Below are 19,361 nucleotides of genomic sequence, written 5' to 3' on the forward strand. Positions count from 1 at the left end.
CGTTCGATAAGGGATCGATAATGTTTACGCACTGTGCGTAATGTTGCGCGAGCACTTCCGGATGCGGCACGCGCTCTTGGTTTACAATCACAGAGACAGTCAGACTTGAAGGAGTGGAAGATGAGGCAAGTTATTCATTTATTAGTAGAGACCTATGATTTTCGCGATGCGGATAAAGCGGACGGAATCACGGAATCCAAATGCGCGGAAACATTTTCTTGTGTGTAATGTTGGACGCGCAAACAGGGTTCGTCAAACACAGCAGACACAGGTGCGTGCAGTATACTTTACTTTCATTCAGCGTCCGCCTTGCGCACGCACACGTCCGCACAGCTTTAAAAGTATATTTACAGGACATTCACACATTCAGGAAACTGAGGAAAAGCAGCAGATCCACCACTGCAGGCAATATAGTGTTTGGGTATGTGCGCTCCCACAGCAACGTGACAGTCTTGACATCCATTTATCAGCGTGTATAGCTCGTATATGTATAACACACGCGTGATCACTGAACTAAGTTTTCTTTCTTGTTTAAGTGAACATTAAACAGCTGTTACTCAATATATTGAAACTTAAAGCAGTCTGTCTTGGGTCTTAAAGGGACAGTAGTCTGCTGCTTTTGTGTCAGAAATGTGTTGATTTCATAACAAATAGATTTACATTTAATACAGATGCATTAAAACAAGATTTTAGTTTTTGTATTTGTCATGTTCTGAATAAAAAGTAGTTTAAAACCATTATTAACTGTCTGGTTTTTACAATTTTCATTCAGGAGCAAAAATCTGCCTTTAAATTTGACAGGAGTAAAGATTTGTTATTTATCATGATAATTATCGATATCGACTGATATGGAAAACATTTTCTCGATAATTTTTTGGGTCATATCGCCCAGCCCTACCTCCTGGTATTTCTCTCTGTTGAGTATGTGTTTACCAAAAGCATTTGTTAATATCATCTCTCTTCCCATTATTGTGGTTCCACGAGCGGAGAAGACAAAGGACATCTGTAACATTAGCTTATACCATACCTTTATAAGCCCAGAGGTCGACTGAAATGGCTTTTTCTCTGGCCGATGCTGATTTTTAGAAATCAGGGCAGCCGATGGCCGATATGTTTGGCCGATTTTCTATATGTACATAATAATCAAAATGTTCTCCTCATTAGCAGATATTTTAAATGTAAAAATGTCACTATTTAAGTCAAAGTATTTAAAAAAAAATATGACTGGTCTTTCTGAAGAGTTTTACAACCTCCTCTGCACCATGCATTTATCAGACACAGATATTACCTGACACTCTGCTGTCATCATCTTTGATCAGTTTTTTACCATGGCTTTTATTTTTTGTAGGATAAAATCCTTATTTGGTAGACCTGATAAATTATTTATTCATCAAAGTTAACATATAACCAAACAGTAAAACTAACTTATAATAGAAAGTACCTGTGCCCTAGGGGTGGCACGGTTCACAAAACCCTCGGTTCGGTTCGTATCACGGTTCTATGGTCACGGTTCTCGGTTCAGTACGGTTCTTGTTGTTATTTTTTCTTTAAATTTTTAACACTTCAGAAATGTATTATCTTATTAATGTATTAGTTATCCATAATTTAGGATACAGTATTAAAAAAAAGTTATATCATGTAATCATGCACAAACTGAATTTGATTATTGGGACCATCCCTGAGGAAAGCCAGATGAGATTTTGATAGAGCAAGAGGGAAGACATTGATGATTTCAACATGCTTTTAATTTATTTGGCAAAAAAGAGAATGTGTATTGCCATCTACATGAACTTTATGTGCACTTTTAGCACACATAGATAACTTGCATTTATTAAAATGCCAACTTCAGTGTAGCTCTTAGATTTATCACTGAGAGGCTGCTTTAATACTGCAGAGAGTATATGTGGACGAGAGAGAAACATAACCTTTGCACCTGTAATATTAAAATCTCTTTAAGTCTCTTTTGTCCACTTTTGACCACTTCTGTCCTGATTACTTTGAGGGGAAATTTCTGAAATAAGATCGCGCAACTTTCACACGCTAGCAAAATGAAACTACGCGGAAATCAGCCGCTTTAATTTTATCAATGAAAGGCTAAAAATAGCCCTAAAGACATAAAAGACCTCAGATTAGATAAATGGTCGGAGAGAAGGCGATCTCCTGCGGCTGTTTGAGCACATTCAACCCATAGACTGCAGTTCAATCTATTGTTTTATTTCCGCTGTCATCATAGGTAACATGAAATAAAAATATGTTTCCACACACCAAACTTATACGACGCTGACGCATCCTCCAACTGCGGGCAGACTTCCTTTTCTCTCCCACTTGCCATTTCTACACGTAACATAACCTGCAGTACTTATACTCGAAACCAGTCACCTCTTCTTTCGCGCGAAAGGGAAACACGCTATCTGAGGTCACATACAGGGCATGAGACTACATTGCGCATGCCATGAACCGTTGAACCGTGCGGTACACACGCGCTCCGGACCGAGACAAGCGAACCGAACGGTTCGGATTTTTTTCATGGACCGTGCCACCCCTACTGTGCCCGGTTGCATGAAACTCCTTAAGTGAGGGTTTCCCTGAGGGAGAAAAAATCCCTGAGGTAAGGGATTTATTTAAGAGCGTTGCAACAAAGGTCTTAACTGTCACCCTTACCTAAGTGTTGATACTAAGTATTTTACGATAGTCTCTGCCAAAACACGGCAGCGGAGAAGCAGTTGCTACGGTTACAAAATCTCACAGCGTAAACAAATCAACGCACGCAGCTCAACAGACGGCGAATTTGTGTACAATGAAACATCGCAAATAACAGACTGTAAAGTGCCGCATGCATGAATACTCAAAGTAATTCAAACTGGAAACACTTTATTTTGACGGACGATCAAACCGCCATTCTTCTGATAAATGCGCATCACTTTTCTCTAGGGATTATTTCGATTGTTAGAAATGCGCGTTTGTGCTTCATTTTCTTAAAAAAAAACATAAAATCAGCCATCGCGTGTGACGTTAAGGGACCTGTTTTAGTCCCTTAAGTTTTTAAGGGAAAATGGGACTTAAGGACTTTGTAGCAACGCATAGCAGAACTTAAGGTAATACTTTAGCATTCAAGGGTAAATACTTATTGACAGCCTTAAGGTTCACTTAAGGGTTTTTCTTGCAACCCATTTTTTATTAAGGGTACCCTTAACCTTATATTTAAGGGATTTCTTAGCTTAAGGACTTTCATGCAACCGGGCACAGGTACTCAAAATGTTCCAAAAAGTTTAGCTAACTATTATTTTTGAGTTCATTCAACATCTATCATAGATTTAAGTTGACAGTAATTTTTTTTTGAGTTTTTACAACTACACCAAAGGTAAAGAGTTTAGGGAACTTGAAAAGTAGATTCAACCATAATTAAATATTTTAAGTCGAAAGCCCTCTAGTGGCGTTTTTTACCAAAAAGTGACGTCATCATTGAAAGGGCACTCAGACGTGTTTTAAACGGATGGATTTGCTCTTGGATGCAAATAATTACAAACTTTTGGTGGTTGTGATGAGTTCAATTTGCCAGGTAAGCTAAGAAAGAGTCTGTCACTGCAAATTTACTTCATTTTAAAGTTAAATCAACACCATTGGTTGAGGAGGTTCAGTTCCCAGCATGCTTTGCATGAGCCCGCAAATCTAGAGCATTTTTGGAAATTAAGTGATATTTTATGTTGTTTTTAGTAAACAAAAAGACTCAGTAGTGTTAAACATTTATTTATGATGGAGATTTAGAAAAGTTTGCAATTTTTTTTTAGTTTTGTGCTTACCATTGTTCAGAAGTGTAGTGCCTGTGCTTAGGGGCTTTAGGTCAATAATGTGTTGCTTTATCATATAAACAATACCTATGTGAAAGTCAGCACTGAGCTCAGTCACAACTAGGGATGGGCATTTTCCAGTAATTTACTATTCGAATATTTAAGCTCATAAAGAACGAATATTCGAATATTCGTTTATCTAAATTATGTTAATTAAGACATGCGTGTTTTGTATTTTTCATTATGTCATAATTATACAGAGGGCTTATAATTAGGAAATATAATAATATAATATGAATTAATTACCGTTTGATCTTACATACATTATATTATACCAAATATTATATACTAACCCCCTCTAAGCGAAGTTTGAGGACTTGCGAAGTTTAAAGTTTGAGCACTTGACAAAGTAGGCTATCATCATTTAAACAGACTCAAAACACCACAGAGCCCGGAGCAAACGAAAAAAAACCACATCTACATAACCGACTGCTCAGTCGCCATATAAATATCTTCTCAGTTTAGTTTGACATTTATTTGTGAATAAAGAAAACCATATTTATCCTACCTGCTTCAGTGAAAGCCCGTTCTTCTGACTAGATACAATAATGCCGGTGCTGCGGAGAAAACTCTTCCTCGTGATGATGGTTTTCCGATAAAAACAACAGATGGATTGAACAAGATTTAATATCTGTGTTTGACATTATTTTACAAATAACGTAAGCGGCTCGATACCATATTGTTGACTGTGCAAAGTTACTAACGTTAGCTTAATTTAACAACATTTCACAAAGATGGAGCTTTGCTTTAAACTGCCATGTGCAGTTATCCAGTTCATTTTTGAAAGAGCATCGCATATAATAAATGTTCTCAGTTTCATTTCGTTCTCCGTGTCTGTCTTGTTATTAACAAAATAGAGTAGACTTTATAACAGAAAGCTTACAAATCTCTCATGATGTGTTGACGCGGGCGGTGGCGAAGCATGTTTAATAACACGTGACCCCTCACTGAGCCAGTGGCAAAATACGGCGCGCCGCCGACAAACCCGGAGATAAAAAAAAAAAACACTTACATTTGTCTGCAATCTGCATTGCCAAACAATCAGAAATACATTCAAATTAATGTTCATGTATATTTTACATTTAAGTCTGTAAAAGACTGTATAGATGAAGTGAAAAAGCATTAAATAAGTCATAACCCTTTGGGGGCTCATTAAAAAACCAAACATTCGAATAACATTTTTTAAATTCGAATTATTATTGCCGATCGAATATTCGAATATCCGTGCCCATCCCTAGTCTCAACACACTTTCACTGGTATCAAATTTTCATGAGTCACATGATATGTTTCTGTGCAGGGCTCGCAAAATCGCTAGCCCGACGTCCCGGGGCTATTGAGAATTCCTGTCGGGCTACCAAAATGTATCTTTGCCCTGCCCGTCGGGCTATCTTGGGTAGGAAATAATATTTTAATGTTTTTGCTTTGTCTCAGATTTAGTTAGGTAATTATATTGTACGTATTTCGGTGTCCTCTTGTCAGTCATTATCCTCACGTAACAAGTGAAACTGTCAGGAAATGAAGTGAAAGCATAAATAAACCCATCCTTTAATGTGCACTTCTGAAATGCGCGCGACCCAGTCTGGACACGCTTCTGCCGGCTTCGCTCTTCACAAGCACCTGCCTGCTCTGGTGCTCAGCGTGAACTCAAGTCATTAAAAAAAATTACTTTATAGACTAACATTGTTTTAGCGTTTCTTTTTTCTTTCTTCAGGTAGTAACTTAAATATATGAGAAGGAAAATAGATTTGAGTGATTTCCGATCGATTTGACAAGTCTACGCTATCTAAGGAATAGTCTACTCATTTTCAATATTAAACTATGTTATTACCTTAACTAAGAAGAGTTGATACATCCCTCTATCATCTTAGTGCGTGCACGTAAGCGCTGGTGCGCGCTGCGACACTTCGATAGCATTTAGCTTAGCCCCATTCATTCAATGGTACCACTCAGAGATAAAGTTAGAAGTGACCAAACACATCAACATTTTTCCTATTAAGACGAGTAGTTATACGAGCAAGTTTGGTGGTACAAAATAAAACGTAGCGCTTTTCTAAGCGGATTTAAAAGAGGAACTATATTGTATGGCGGAACAGCACTTTTGAGAGTACTTCGACTCGGCGCAGTAACACTCGCCCTCTCCCATTATGAGCAGTAGGGGAGCGGATTTTTCAGGCGAGTTGAAGTACTCCCAAAAGTGCTGTTCCGCCATACAATATAGTTCCTCTTTTAAATCCGCTTAGAAAAGCGCTACGTTTTATTTTGTACCACCAAACTTGCTCGTATAACTACTCATCTTAAATAGGAAAAACGTTGATGTGTTTGGTCACTTCTAACTTTATCTCTGAGTGGTACCATTGAATGAATGGGGCTAAGCTAAATGCTATCGAAGTGTAGCAGCGCGCTCCAGCGCTTACGTGCACGCACTAAGATGATAGAGGGATGTATCAACTCTTCTTAGTTAAGGTAATAACATAGTTTAATATTGAAAATGAGTAGACTATTCCTTTTAGAGAAGATGATGTTAGAAGCTTTTGATAGGCGACTAAACAGCAGTGGTAAGATATTACGTTTACCTAAAGCGAATAGAATGTGTGTTTGTCATAACATTATTCTAGCGAAAATAAACGGCTATGGTAAGATCTGTTAACTAGGGGTGTGACGGTCATTATATAACCGTGAGACCGACGGTTATAGTTGAACACCGTCATTAGAACTCTATAACCGCCAAAACCGTGTTATTAAAATATTTTTTAAAACATTTTTTATCATAAAGAATTTTCAAATACTATTTAAAACAATTGTTAACAGTCTGTGTTACACGCCCCCTCACGTTCTCACGCAGTGAAAAATACAGAGCGGAGCAGACACTGACAACGCGCTGACATACAGGACAGACCAGGTTACTTTTCGGTTACTTTTGAGATTTAACATATTAAACAAAGTCTCAACTTTCCAATCATCTCTTCCTTCTAGTTAATTTATAGCATCAAATAAACATGAATGACCATGAGAAGGAATGTTGTTTTAACCGCGGAAAGGCGTCAGTACACTCCGCTTTTCAAGTTCAAATCCTCCCATGCTAATCTACTAACTCTCTTGAACGCACATTCACTGCTAGTTGTCTTGCTGTTAATTTTAAAGAAACGTAGAGCAAGTAGCTAATCAGTGTCTAGTTTATTCAAACGCCGGGTGAGCACTGTGCAGCGCGTCTGCGGAGAGTGTTTGCTGCGCGTGGCCATTGTGCTTTTACACCGGCTGCGTTTAATAACAATCTCAAGTTCATATTACTTTCTTTTACCTGCGCATTTATGAGCAAAACCTCTTCAATACGCTTTTAATCCACATTGTTTTCGTGCTGTTCTGGTCCATGTAATGACAGATATAGACACAATTACAGACATAAAAAGCCCAATGCACAAATCTGTTTCTCTGAAGATTATTAAAATAGATGATAGATAGAGGATTCATTTATGCTGGGCAGAGAGTGACAGCGCAGTCTTCTGGCAACAGTGTGTTTTTTTTTATATTTCATTACTTTCTGTTAAATTGTTCAAAGTTATTACTGTTTAAAACACACTTGGCATCACATTCATGATTTTATGGTAAAATGACACTTTCCCGTCAATCCACGAGCATTTAAACGAGCAAAACGCCCCCCACAGACGGTTATGTGATGAACCGTCACATTTGACTCACGTCATAACCGTCATCACCAATTCTGAAACCGGCATACCCCTACTGTTAACCTAAAGGGAATTAAATGTTTATTCCTTTTTAATATATATCTGTTTTAAGTATTCCATATTGTGTTAAAGTCACTGGTTGTTTATATATTTGATAAAATACCATGTTATCTAAATATGTGTTGAGGTATTTTATTATATTAAATTAAATTAAAAATAACCTGTGTTATAATACATTCATATAATACAACATTTAGTAATATAACATTCAATTATTCTAACGTTAGGGGAACATTAAAATAACCTAAAAATAACATTAGGGGAATGTTTATTTTCTTTAAAGTGACACCATGTAATTTTTCAACCTTCATAATAAATTTTCAAGACCCTTGTGATAGTACATCGACTTTAAATAGGTTGAATGACATGTCTACCATAGCCTGACGGGGTCTGTATCACTTTTACTCGTATTTTAAAACTTAGGGTTTCTGGTAGTAACCAGAGCACAAAAAAAACTACAAAATTCGACTGCTTTACGGCATACGTCACTTCCTCCACACAATTTGTTTTTAACGTGAATTTTGCTGGAGGCTACTTAAGGAGTGTAGAGAGCAGTTTCTATTATGTGACTCTGTGGCACAGTCTTTAGTGTCACGGACCTAAGACACGGGCGACCCGGGTTCGATTCCCCTTTAAGGCAATTTTTTATATAAACTGTTGATTCATACATAAATGCGATGTTCTTTATAAATTACGGCGATTATATTGCATATAGTTCCCTGTATTCAGATGCTGTGTTCACGTATTTACCTTTCTTTTACTGTGTCTATGGTATTTACATTACAATCCAAGATGCTACAGCAGTCAAACTTGCTCACAGTGTAAAACCAAACCCTACTCATTCACCAATCAGATCCGAGCGTTTCTCTCTTCTCTCTTCCTCATTTGCTGCGTTCCGCTGTCACTCGCGTGACGTATTACAAAGCGGCAGACCTAAACGCATGGGTTTACTTGGATTTGGAGCGATTTTCACACAAAAAAGAGGAATAACGAGCGCCATTGCGGAAAATCCTGGTGGCGAGGGAGAGAGAGAGGATGCAACAATATTTGTTTGGAAAAAGGCAAGGAAATACGTCTGGTCGTTTCTGAATTGGAAGGCTGCAGCCTCCGGAGGTCAAATATGCAGGCTGCACACGTCATCAAGCCTGGGTTATTAAGGTAAACTGAGCATTACATTCGCAAGTCATAAGCATACTGCAACAATTTACGATTAACTATGTATAATAGTCAACTTTGTAATTGTTAATATTGTGAAATAAGAGTCTTGATGACGTATACAGCTTAGAAATACGACATCCGGAGGCTGCAACCTTCAGATTGAGAAATGGCTTCTGCCACGACGAGTTCCTCATCAGAAAGTTGTAACATGACTGCGTTTCTCCCTGTTGTCTCAAAATGCTGATCGTTTAGCATTTTAAATGTTTAGTTTTTAGTTTAGTTTTAAGGTTGGCCAGTTCCTTTCCTTTGCGACAGTGCTGCGGCGCTTGTGGGCTCTAGGGGCGCTAGAAGTGAAAAATACGTGTCTAGCACCCCCTAGTGGCCAAAAAGTTTCATGGTGTCCCTTTAAGAAAACATTCCTTGCTATTAAACAAAATCCTTGGAAAATAACATTCTAGAAACCAAAAACTAATGTTAGGGGAACGTTTTGGGTACCAAATTGTTAGCTGGGGATGGGCAGAAATAGTTGGCTTACATGGAAATCCAGGATTTATCAATATTCTACATTAAACGGTGTATTTTTTATTCGGGCTACTTGAATTCTTTTAGGGCTACCAAAAATGAAAGAGTGCCTGCCCGAAGGGCTATCAGGGATAAAAAAAAATTTGCGAGCCCTGCTGTGATTTGTGAACAAAATTAAATGGTAGTTAGTTTACTTGAATATTTTGAGTACTCTGAACTAGTCGGGTTTTACAGTGTTCTGTTAAGTTGTAAAATGTAGATATTCGAGTACAGGAAACTTAAGAAAAACAAGGCAATCAGTTGCCACAAAATATTTAAGTAAAACTACTACTACAATTAAAGTTACATAAATTACATCATTTAATTTATATAAGACTTTATCTAAGTTTAGATAAATACAATTGTTTGCAGTGTTTCCCATAGATCTGAAATTTACTTGTGGTGGTAGCTGGTGAAAAGGGCAATCATTATCCACCGACAAAAAATGGTCTACTATACATGTGACAAAGAACTAATAATGTGTGACACAACACAATTCTTTGATTTATTAAACATTAATATTAATTTCACATTATAGATCATTAATCTAACCACCACAAACTTTCTTTGCCATAAACAAAGCTGACACTGTTTGTCAAAGCACCACGAAAACACTTAATGTTTTTGCACTGATATATTAAGTAATTTGATGACCCCTTTTATCAAACTCAATATACAATACTATGTATAGCCTATTAATAGACAGTGCAGGTCTATAGATTATAAATGTGACTGATGTTATAATGGTAATAATTTATATTAGACACTTTTACTGCTTCTGCTTTCTATTTCTCTTTTGCCGATTAAAAAAAGCTTAATCCACTCATTATTTCACATTTAAAAGTCTACTTGCTGTCCCGATGACAGACTTTACATTACAGCTTTGCGTTTTTTATATCCTGAGTGAGCTAGAGCTTTGCTCGTTCAGCACTGCTTTTTGCTACAATCTCTGTGCAAACTGTTTAGATTTTAGTAAAGATATGGTCTATTACTAGTGAGATTATAAAAAAATGGGATAAAGAAAATGAAGCGGCGCGTGGTCTGAAACAGCACTCGAGCTTTAGCGCGGTAGCGCTCGCGGCCGTTCTCCGATGGACTCGGGTTTTACACACAATATTAATCAGACTTGGGACCCGAAGTAATGAACTAGGACCGACCCGGACCCCACTGACCATTTAAAATATAAACCCGGAACCGTACGGGTCCCGCGTACTCAGTGAAGAAAGACCTCTAATGGTAAAACTCTGCTCAAGTTCAGAAACATGAAAGGATACAATGTGACACTGAGGTTGCTTCGCGTCGCGCCCAATTCATTGAGAAACAGAGAGCACGTGAACGGACACTCAACGGGAGAGACACAACGTGCTTGCACGCAAAATGAAGCCAACTTGGATGCTATAAGCATATGCGACCATTTTGGTCACAGTGTAGTTCCCTGGCTGCTCCGTATGTGCTGCAGTTGATCCAGTTTGCCGCGCTGGATGTATGATGAGTTTATGACGCGTACATCATCTTCACGGTCACCCGACCCCCACCTCTCTCTCTCTCTCTCTCTTTCTCTCTCGCTTTCTCTCTCTCTCAACACCTCTCTCTCTTTCTCTCTCTCAACAAAACACGGGTCATCCAGTCGAGTTCAGAAAATACGGAAATTCGTAAAGTGATTTTTTTTTTACCTGGGCGCGTCGCAATTTACCTGGGCGCAGCGCCCAAGTAGAGCCTATGTATGGGAAACACTGGTTTGATTTGAATTAAAGTTGTCAGTACTCAAAACTTTTAAGTTGGCAAACTAAGAAAAGTAGCGGAAATCAGTTGCCTCAATTTTTTTAAGTTAGTAGAATTTATCCCGGTTTACAGTGTAGTAAATGTCTATGTTTTTTAGTTGAGACTGTTATTTAGGGCAAATCTTTCTAAACACATTTACATTCTCATTTCTGAGGTGCTATAAGTGACTGATTGTGCTGACAGTGACGTCTTGTGAGTTTAGTGTTAGGTCAGATCTGTTGTTTCAACCGTTCATTCAAACAAATCCGTACAAAGGAGTCAGTTCGCGAATCGGACGCGCTGTGTTGTAATCCAGGCTGAGCAGCGCAAAACTGTAAACAAAGGGTTACTGTAACACGAAAAACATTTCCTCAGTGGATATTAGGGGTGGACGATATCTCGATTTTCAAACTATATCGATATATTTTTTTAACTCGAAATGGATTTTGGCCTTGTGTATATATCGAAATAATGTTTATATTAAATTCTGATTTCGCCACTTTGCCTTCTCTGTGTGCTGTGCTTGCCCCCGCCTCCTTGCTTTTGTACCCCCTCCCCTCGCGTGTGTCTCATTTAACATGGCGGCGCCCACCACGACTAGATCTTCCATGATTCCCATTTACATGTATATTTTACGGTTTAAAACGGCATTCATTGTTGCGAGCGCTCAACACTCCCCCCCCCCCTCTCTCTCTCTCTCTCTCTCTCTCTCTCTCTCTCTCTCTCTCTCTCTCTCTCTCTCTCGAGTTGTGTGAAACGCTTCGCGCGTCTCTCTCTCGTTACAGTGAAAAGGTGGCAGTGCTTTAATGTCCGTTTTTCCGTAAACTTTCTTCTTCGCGTAAATGTCGTCAGTCACGGATGTTACTGACAGAGAAGACGACTTATTTTGTTTATCACGACTAAACTAAGGTTAGCAGTAGTGCTTTACACAGACACACACACTTTTTTTGATGTGAGAGCTTTCTCTCTCCCTATGATGCAGTGTGCAAGCGCACGTGTTCTGTAGTTTTCTGTGTAACAACAACAGTGTTTCTCTCATATTTAACCCATTTACTCCTAAAACGCCTAAAACCTATGTTATTCCAGGATAAATACCCTTATCTCCTGAGGGTTTTCAGAAAAAACTTAATATCTTAAGTTGAGTTGTTTTATTTTTGAATAAAAAGAAGACAATATGTATTTTTTTATTTTATAGTTAAAGTATAATTTTTGTATATATTTTTTTAAAGGGATAGTTCACCCAAAAATGAAAATTCTGTCATTATTTACTCACCCTTATGTTGTTAAAAACCCGCTTACATTTCTTTGTTCTGATGAACACAGAGGAATGTTTGTAACCAAACCGTTTGTGGACCCCATTCACTTCCATAGTAAAAAAAACGAATGCTATAGAAGTAAATGGGGTACACGAATGGTTTGGTTACAAAATATCTTCCTTTGTGTTCATAAGAACAAAGAAATTTATACAGGTTTGTAACAACATGAGGGTGAGTAAATGATGCCTGAATTTTCATTTTGGGGTAAACTATCCATTTAAATGTTGCAGAAGCACTTTGTTTCTATGTGAACTACCTCTTTGCACTTCAAAAAATAAAAGACCTTGTGGATTTGTTTTGCAGTAGTTTTTTGGGGAGTGTATTTTTCACGCAAAGCCTATCGAGATATATATCGACAATCGAGTTATAGCAAAATATATCGAGATATAATTTTCACCCCATATCGCCCAGCCCTAGTGGATATGATTTGGTCTTCCGACCTTTCGCCATCGAGTCAGTTTTGTTTTGAGTAATAAAAGCAGGGAGACAGTTTAAAGACAGGAAGTGTGCGCACAGCTCTGCTCTCTCTGTCACGCAAACAAAGATCATCACCACTCATTAATCACATGAAATGAGCCTAATCTTTGCACGGACAGTGCACCTCGAGACATAAGCCCGTCGCGCTGTTGAACGGACTGCTTAATTCGCGCGATCCCACTATCGTTTACTAAAGCTGTTTGTGAACAAGGTATGGCTGCACACACACGGGACGGAAGCGATCTGCTTGCAGCAAGAGGCAGCGTCATGAGTTCTACAACAACGCTTAGGTGCCCGCAGATGCACCTGCTTATTAATCGGCCTAATTTTGCAGCAAAATCGGCCAAAGCCGATTTTTTAAAAAATGCCAAAAATCGGCCGGCCGATAAATCGGTCGACCTCTAGTATAAGCCAAAACCCTCTACCGTGATACATATTGTTATTATGATATAAAATGAATCCTAGATTACTCAAGATTATAAACTGCATCTATAGCACTATTCGGATGGGATTAGTTTTCCAGTTTTAACATGTCCCCCACGACGTCTGTGATTTTATGTAACCAATGTGGACGGGATTAAAATTCTCAGGCTATTCCAGAGATGGAAGTGTCTGTTTCATGCATTTGGGCATTGCAGAATATCACTTGCTCTGGATATGCATGTTTGTAATATTTGATATTTTGCTTTAAAATGTTAAATTATTACAGAACATGTAATTTATTAATTTTATTTTAACAAATCAAAATAACTTTTACAAATCCTACTAAAGTAGCCTACGTGTTTTATATAACTGGCTGCTTATAATAAAACCAAAGAAACTAAGAAATCATGATTAATAACAATTTATTATCTTTTAATTAACAATACCATTCCGGAGTTGAAAATAAGGTTGAGTTTCTTACCTTATACTGATTTTACAGTGGCCAGTCTTAACGGTGTATGCTATTCAGCTCTTCTTGATTTAATTATTTAAAAAACATCCATATCTGAATGAAAGGTACTCGGGAAGTACAATAAACGCGCAGATCCCATTGGCCAAAACAGGAAAAGAACCGCGTTTTCAAAAGATATTGCGGGCAAACACAGACATTTACAACCGTACTGGATTACATTTCTCAGACGACCTCTAAATCCGGTGAAAAACAGTAGTTAAATTGCTTTGGAATTTTTATGGAGGTCATCAGAGAAAAAACACAGACATAGCCGTTTCGGATGGGATTTAAAAACACAGAGGACCTCTGAGAAGCACAGCTTTTAGTCATTATTTCATTACGAGAAGTCTTAATTGATGATTTTATCAAAGCACCACCCACATTGACTCATTTTACAGTCCCACTAGCATGTTATTAGGCACAAAAAAATCTGGCGGTTTAACGCACACTTTCATGTCATTGGCTATATGCCATCGCAGTAAAGGCTTATTTCACTATTATAACGATGATTCAATAGATTGATGGTCAATTTAAACGATGATCGTATATGGAAAATTGCATAAATTGACATCCCCGGTATCAACACCGCCCCTGCAAAACATATCGGTTGACCTCTAAGGGTCATGAATAAGCAGCTCATTTGAGTAGCTCTGTGTGTGTAAACTAGTGATGCAACAATACACTTAGTTCACGGTTCAATACATATTTCGGTTCTTGTTCACGGTTTACGGTTCGGTCTCGGTTCTGATGCCTTGGCCTATTAAAGTGTTTTTAATTATTCTATGCTTAGGTAACAGGAACATTGAGATGTTAAGAAGAAAAAAATACTGGTTTTAATTACAGTTCTCTTTATTTTATGTAAATGCAAAAACCATCTTACATATTTCTAGTGTATTGATACAATAACATAAGATATAATTAAATAAAGACATATAAAAATAATATCCTATTCAAACTGGGGAACATGTGAATTCATTACATTACATAAATTGGCCATTTTGTATACCTGTACTTAGTAAATTAAACTTTACATTGTAAATGAAGGCTATATCTTACTGCACTGCTGTTAAATCCAACATCATGCTGTCTGTGTAGAAACCAAAAATGCGTTCCTCAATCAAGATTACTGGTGGGATTTATTTTAGCATCAGACGCATTCTCTTCTTGAGTTGAACTTTTTCAACTTGCGCGGAAGACCTGTTTGAGGCAAATAACGCGCGTTTGCATCAATAAGGCCATGTTTACATTAGAGCATTTGCGTTTTAAAACGGCAATTTAAAATGAAAACGATCCTCGTTTATACTGGCATTTTAAAAAGAATCTTCATCCACACTAAACACCACCATAAACGCATGAAACATGACCAATCATGTAACTGGGCATGCGCATAAAAGTGTAAAATAACTTATTACTCTAATAATAGCTTACCTGCACGTTTACGCAGCCTAGGGGTGTGCGATATTGACAAAAAGTCATACATGGGTCCTTTGCTGGCAACTATAACAGACACTATTTTTGAACCTATAAAAATGTGTTTGGGAAAGTCTTATACTGTTCTATCTACCCCCTACAACATATTAATATGATTAATAGGTTAAATTTTATTTTATAACTAAACAGAAAGGTCTTTATGATTTAAAAAGAAAGCATTCAAGTGAACAGTACTAAACAGTAGCGAACTTGAAGCAAAAAATAAATTTTAGCAAATGCAAACTTCAATCAAACATAGTAAGAGGTGAAGTATTAATTTAGCCTACCAGAAATGCTTATTGCATTAATTTTTAAAAGTGTGCGAGGTCCGTGCACGTCCTCCGCTAGCAACACACAAATAGCTAAAAGCGCAACGCCAAAAAGAGCATTACATATTAATGACGATGAGTTTATTGTTTTTATTAATTTATATTCACAAAACTTATCAACAAAACATCGATTCAAATTAAGAGACAAATTATCTGAAACGAAATTCATTTTAAAGTAGCAAACAAAACTTACATTAAACTGGAAAATAATTTCTGACCTATTACAATTCTCCCTTCATATTAGCCTTTAAAACGCCTATATGGCATTTAAAATTACAGTCTATCTTTCGTAAGCTTACTAAATTTAAACAGAACATAAACACTTATACTGTTCTAGCTCCCCCCTACAACATATTAATATGATTAATAGGTTAATTTTTATTTTATAACTAAACAGAAAGGTCTTTATGATTTAAAAAGAAAGCATTCAAGTGAACAGTACTGAACAGTAGCGAACTTGAAGCAAAAATAAATCAGCAAATTCAAACTTCAATCAAACATAGTAAGAGGTGAAGTATTAATTTAGCCTACCAGAAATGCTTATTGCATTAATTTTTAAAAGTGTGCGAGGTCCGTGCACGTCCTCCGCTAGCAACACACAAATAGCTAAAAGCCAAGCGCCTAAACGAGCATTATATTAATGACGTTGAGTTTATTGTTTTTATTAATTTATATTCACAAAACTTATCAACAAAACATCGATTAAAATTAAGAGACAAATTATCTGAAACGAAATTCATTTTAAAGTAGCAAACAAAACTTACATTAAACTGGAAAATAATGTCTGACCCATTACAATTCTCCCTTCATATTGGCCTTTGCAACGCCTAAATGGCATTTAAAATTACAGTCTATCTTTCATAAGCTAACTACATTTAAACAAAACATAAACACATTAAACCCAACAATACTCAAACATTCATATAAAACAGACATTATCTATAAGGATACATGTTAAAACTATCCGATATAGCGTTTATAATAGCTGGTTGGTAGATGTCTACTATTTTTGGCAAAACCTCCGTAACAAACCAACATTTACATGAATAAAATAATTTTTACGTTGAAAATGATGCGCTGTCACGTTAACATCAGCTGTTCGTTTACATAAGACTCCGTCTATGTTCATTTACACTCAGAGCAACGTCTGAGTTCTCAAACTAAAACAGGGTCTTCAGCGTTTGCGAACGAATCCGTTTATGAGGGTCGAAAACGGTGATGTAGTGTAGATGAAAGGCGTAAACGTAGCAAAAGTAACGCGTTTTAAAGGATAAACGCATTAATGTAAACATAGCCTAACAAGCCCAATTTGTGTCATTCGCATTGCCCGACGCGAATTTGCATCTTTACATTGATGTTGTATGTAATCTACACGCGCAAATAATTAATCAACACCTCAGATTTAAAAGACAGTCGTGCTGCTTCTTTTTGTTGTTGTACTTCTGTTGGGTGTGTGTGTACGCGAATGAAATCTGACACCAGCATTGCACGCAGCTAGCGCACAGTGACTGGATATCAACTCGCTGTGGCGTTTATAAGCGTGCAGATCACGCGCATGCGCACATTAACAAAAGTGCAGGGAATATAAAACTGATAGATTTGGATGGATAAACCGAAAAACGGCAATTCACCTGCGCGTATTGGACCGTGGGGGTCGAACCGAACGGTTCAATAATGTATTGAGAATTGTGGCATCCCTAGTGTAAACAGACCTTGTGTTTGAGCCTGTATCAGATGAAGATAGAGAATTTGAGGAACAATCAATCATTTGGAGATTGAAAATGGAGTGGCAAGCGCGGCAAGTTTATTTTTTTCACTATGGTCCTGCAAAACGCCTAAACTCTAGCATTAACTAGGATATAGTGCGAATTCAGTCACAAGTTTAAGCATTGTAGCAACTTGGTTAATAATTTAACGTTGGGGTGTGTACATCACGTCACAGTTGGTGTTATGTTGAGATTTGCTTGTTTTCCAGGGTCTTTTACATGCACAAGATTTACATGATAAAAACTCAATCGTGTCTCATGATGTCATCACCAGAACAGTTTAAGATTCTAAGGCAACTTTGAGGTGTAATTAAATTTTTTAAGTTTGCCACCAGGGGGCAAATGAAATGTTTTGTCTTCACTTTTCAGAACATGTGGCACGCTTGGCTTGGTTACTACTAAAGCAACTGGCCTGACACCGTGCGAGATGCATTGTTGTGCCCCAACAAACTTGTGTTAAGTTCTTATCAGAAATCAGTTTATCACGCATATAATTAATTTAATACACTCGTAACATGTGATGTGTCTCAGTACATCTGCAAATTCAGATAAACTATTATACAGCTACGCACCATACAAACCCCCCTAAACGCATACCTGATTAATCACCACTAATAATTATTTATTTGTATATATAAAACCGCAAAGTAGCTAAAAACGTTTATTAAATCAATTTGTCGTGTAACACGCTGAACACAAAAACCCTCCGCCATTTTGAGCACGCGGCAAAGACTTGTGTACGACATGTTGCACCTTTAACATATTCCAGTTTAGAGATTAGCACAGTTCTTTTATTATTACAACATCATATTTATCCACCTACAACAAATTAACATTCATGTCACATTCAAACGTACAGCGCAATTAGCGTCCTTGGTTGGTATCGAGCCCGCCGGGGCACTGCACGCTATCTTACAAACTCACCCGTTCTTCAGATCGATCTCTAAAAGCTTCCCGTAGCCGCTGAAAAACCTCTGAATGTCCTTCTCCCTCACATGATAGCTCAGTCTGCCCACGTACACGCGCGGCATGATTAGTTCAGTGGGTAGTTATAAAGCCTACGGACTCTTGTAGCTTTAAACGCTATCAGTCTCCTCGGAATGGCCACCGCGCGATTATAACAGCAGTAGCGCTGACGTCACTTCCGCCGTGCAAAATATGGTGCGTCTGAAACCGCATACTTCCATAGTATATAGTAGGCGAAGTAGTGCTTTTACGATATAGTATGGAAGTAGGCGGTTTCGGATGCAGACACTGCTTTTTAAAAGGGTTTTGCATATACATTTGCATTTCTGCAAAGATATCTCATATCAAACATACAGTAAGTAAAAAGCAAACGGCAAATAACGTGCAAAAATAATTAGAATGTAAAAAAATATTAGCCAGAATTTGTTAGAAATTTGTAAACTTGAGCTGACGCCGTAGGGGCTTGTTAGTTTGGTAAGATTTTGTAGTTTCTAAAAAATATATTTCTAAAGATTTATTTTGTGATGAAGAAGAAGAGGTTTATAGCGCCTTTGCATGGCTCAAGGTCGCTTTACATAGTATTATACAATAAATTAACACCTCCACATGCACAATCCAGAACACATAAGGCCATAGGTGTCATTTACACTGGGGACATGTCCCCACCACTTTTTGAAATGGCTGATTTTGTCCCCACCACTTTTTGAAAGCATTTGGTTAAAATGTTCTGAACGTTCTGACTTATGCCTGGCTCACACTACAGGATTTTTTAAATCCTGGCAGATTATGAAATCTGGTTGCAGCACACACATAAGGAGAATCTTGTCAGATAATCTTCTCTCAAATCTTAAACATGCTCACACTACAGGAATTTAAAATCCTAGTGCATCACACACTAAAGGATATTATTAGGATTATCTTGCCAGAGCAAGCACTTCACGTCACCTCAGGAGAAGAGTATATAAAGGAATGAAGATTATGATACATTTATTATGATTTCTTTTTAAATATTTACAAAGTAGCAGCTTTCA

The 19,361-nt window shown here is 37.5% G+C and overlaps 1 protein-coding gene across 2 annotated transcripts in view; it reads right to left on the reverse strand.

Moving 5' to 3' along the window:
* srsf6b (serine and arginine rich splicing factor 6b) overlaps positions 1–18,500 on the reverse strand; it is a 33,150-nt gene extending 14,650 nt beyond the window's left edge. For both annotated transcript variants that reach the window (XM_065273053.1, XM_065273052.1), the window contains exon 1: positions 18,289–18,500. In XM_065273053.1, coding sequence (XP_065129125.1) covers positions 18,289–18,395 — 107 coding nt within the window. In that variant the 5' untranslated portion in view covers positions 18,396–18,500. The remainder of the gene's footprint in view (positions 1–18,288) is intronic.
* Positions 18,501–19,361: the final 861 nt, after the last annotated feature.

This window comes from Paramisgurnus dabryanus, chromosome 14, assembly GCF_030506205.2.
Source record: "Paramisgurnus dabryanus chromosome 14, PD_genome_1.1, whole genome shotgun sequence".
NCBI lineage: Eukaryota > Metazoa > Chordata > Actinopteri > Cypriniformes > Cobitidae > Paramisgurnus > Paramisgurnus dabryanus.